Here is a 2,758-nt window from a genome sequence, read left to right on the forward strand (position 1 = left end):
ATTTTTAAAATAAACTAAAATAATAATAAAACAAAAAAACAATAATAACTAAAGGACAAAAAAAACTAAAACAAAAAAAAACATAATAATTTAAGTAGTATTAGGGGTGCCAATAGCAATGTATAGGGGTGCTATTAGCCAACCCCAAACTAATACAAAGTGACGTGACACCTTCTTAGAGTAGGATTCTTAGTTATGAATTTTCTATGTTTTTTTTTGAAATACTCAAAATATTAATTATGTTAAAAGACTTCTATACCCTGTATCAACGAAATATAATTTTCATTGTAATCAGATCATTTTTGGTAATTTTGTAATCATTTTAATTAGCGTTTAACCTCCAAACCATCCAACTTTCTAGAAGCCTTTTTACTATCTCAATCTCTTAATCCATCCACAACCTCTAACCCCTTTTTTTTTTTTTATTCAGTTTTGTTTTTCTTCTCCATCTCTTAATTTTTTTTTCATTTCTTTTCTAGTTTGTTTTTATTCTTATTGATCTCTCCATCTCTCATTCTGTCTCTCTTTTATTTTCCTTACCCCCCACATAAGAGAAGTATACACATGGGTTTAATCAGGTAAATCAGTACAACTCTCAAGTTGTTCATCTACGACAAAAGAGCATACACAGGTCTATTAATATATATATATATATATATATGTTTACATGAGACTTAAATATAATAATATGTATATTTTTATTTATATTTTTCTACAAAAATATTTATTAACTTATTATAAGTCAAAAATTTTTAATTTTTTTAAATACTTTTTGTTACTGATTTAACATCAAAATAAACCAATAAGTTGTTTAAAAAAATTATCGTCATCGTGTAAACATAAAGCATTGGTTAAAATATAAAATGTTTGTGTGGTGTGGGTGCCAGCGTGACGGACCGTTTGTGTGTGAGCCTTCCAGGTGTCCCTTCTTCACCTTTCATTCCATTTCTTGCCATTTAATTTGTTCACTTTATATGTTTTAGGGTTTTCTGATTCATGAATCATCTAAATTCCCTCATTAATTCATATATTCACCAAGTCCTTCGACTCCATTGATACAATTCAAACTCAAGGCATCATAAGGTATCGACTTGAATTCCATTGTAATTTCGAAAGGGTTTAAAGATTCAGTTTCCATGATTAAGCTTAGCTGGTGGTGTGCTTCTTGTTCATTCCATTTCGATCTTCTTTTAACATATGAGCTAATCATTCAGTTTCCATGATTAAGCTTAGTAGTATTTAGTGATGAATTTAGGAACCCATAGCTCAACCCATGATTTGGGCTTGGAAAATCTGTCAAACCAGGAACTTTTGTTTAGTTCGGGCTTAATTAGGCTTATCGGTCTATCTGGCTTATTCGCACAGCTCGTTAAAGTAGCAGGGAAGCAAACTATGAGGATGAATGTCATAATAATGATGACAAGCATTTAGGCAAGGAAACTCCATCTGCATTAGGTAGAAATGAGGCTGAATCTGAAGACTGTTTCACAAGATTTATCAGCTGACAACTCTTGGGATGTCAAGGAAGAAAATGGTGAGAACCATGTGGGATCAATGGATCATGATGTTCTTGCAGTATCTATGGTGAAGCTCCATTCTGCTCAGGAAGCAATTGAGAGAGGTACCTTCTTGATCACCATGTTTTCCTTTTATGCTAAATCATTTTTTGCACTTCCTACTTGTTTGGAAAAGGAGTCTCATGTTCAAGATGGAATCGATTTGGGCATCCTAAAAGACCCATTGTGTTGTTGTGGTGTCTTTTAGTAAATATGTAGATACATACTCATATTCATCTTTGTTAGCATGGTTTGTATCAGGAAGACTGGAAGAGTATGCATTCTCTTCCAAATGCCAATATGCTAGTAATTCTGGTTTTCGAATAATGGTTGGTGCTTATAGCAGATATAAATGGGCTTTGCAGAAGTGCAGAAATTAAAGGATGTTGGGAAAGAGGATCCCTTGTTCTTGGATGACTCAATTCAGCCATCAGAACCAAGTAATCTAGAGGGTTGTGAAGCAAGGTTGTTTGAAGAGTTCCAATCTGGTGAGACTTCCAACACCTTCGAAACCCAAACGATCTTGAAGCAAAATCTGGTTCAGGGAGACTTGAAAACAGAGGTAGAGGAAATCTTGAAGCAAAGAATCGAAGTAGAGGTACAATATATAGCGATATCAGAAGCAATCCAACAGTTAAAGGCAGGGTACATAGATCAGATTGAACTTATGGTCCAACAAAAGAAGCTAGCATTAGAACACATGGAGGTGATGAAGAAGCTTGAATCTGCAGAAAGCAAAGCTAGAGAGTTGAAGAGAGAAGCTGAGAAGTTGAAGGTGACATGTGAAGAGATTTTGGAGAGGGAAGAAGTATTGAAAGAACAAAATAGGGTATGTATATTAACATCTTGTTTTACAATCCAGTTAATACTGTTTGTTTTAGTTGTGTATCTGTGTCTCCTGCACTTTTCCTCCATACACAGGAATCTTGTACCTTTGCCCACTTAGTTAAATGACATTTGCAGCATTCACAAGAAGCTTTGTTGTAACACACACACACACACAAAATACAGCAGGATCTTAGGGGCTGTTTGTTTGGCTCTTAATGGTGGCATTAAGAGCCAACCTCTTAATCGGTCAGAGGTTGAGGTTGTTTGGCAAAAAAAAATGCCTCTTAATGGTTACAATCCCCCTCTTAACCATTTTGCATCTAGGGTACCACTAAACCATTCAGATTACAATTCTTCCCACTTTACCCTTCCAC

The 2,758-nt window shown here is 34.6% G+C and overlaps 1 protein-coding gene across 1 annotated transcript; it reads left to right on the forward strand.

Moving 5' to 3' along the window:
• The first annotated feature begins 974 nt into the window (after positions 1-974).
• On the forward strand, positions 975-2,523 carry LOC112514369 (WPP domain-interacting protein 2). The gene is made up of 2 exons (XM_025120806.1): positions 975-1,621; positions 1,922-2,523. Exons 1-2 carry the CDS (start codon positions 1,462-1,464, stop codon positions 2,500-2,502), a joined length of 741 nt encoding a protein of 246 aa, XP_024976574.1. The 5' UTR covers positions 975-1,461; the 3' UTR covers positions 2,503-2,523.
• Positions 2,524-2,758: the final 235 nt, after the last annotated feature.

This window comes from Cynara cardunculus (assembly GCF_001531365.2).
Source record: "Cynara cardunculus var. scolymus isolate 2C chromosome LG 6, CcrdV1, whole genome shotgun sequence".
Taxonomy (NCBI): Eukaryota; Viridiplantae; Streptophyta; class Magnoliopsida; order Asterales; family Asteraceae; genus Cynara; species Cynara cardunculus.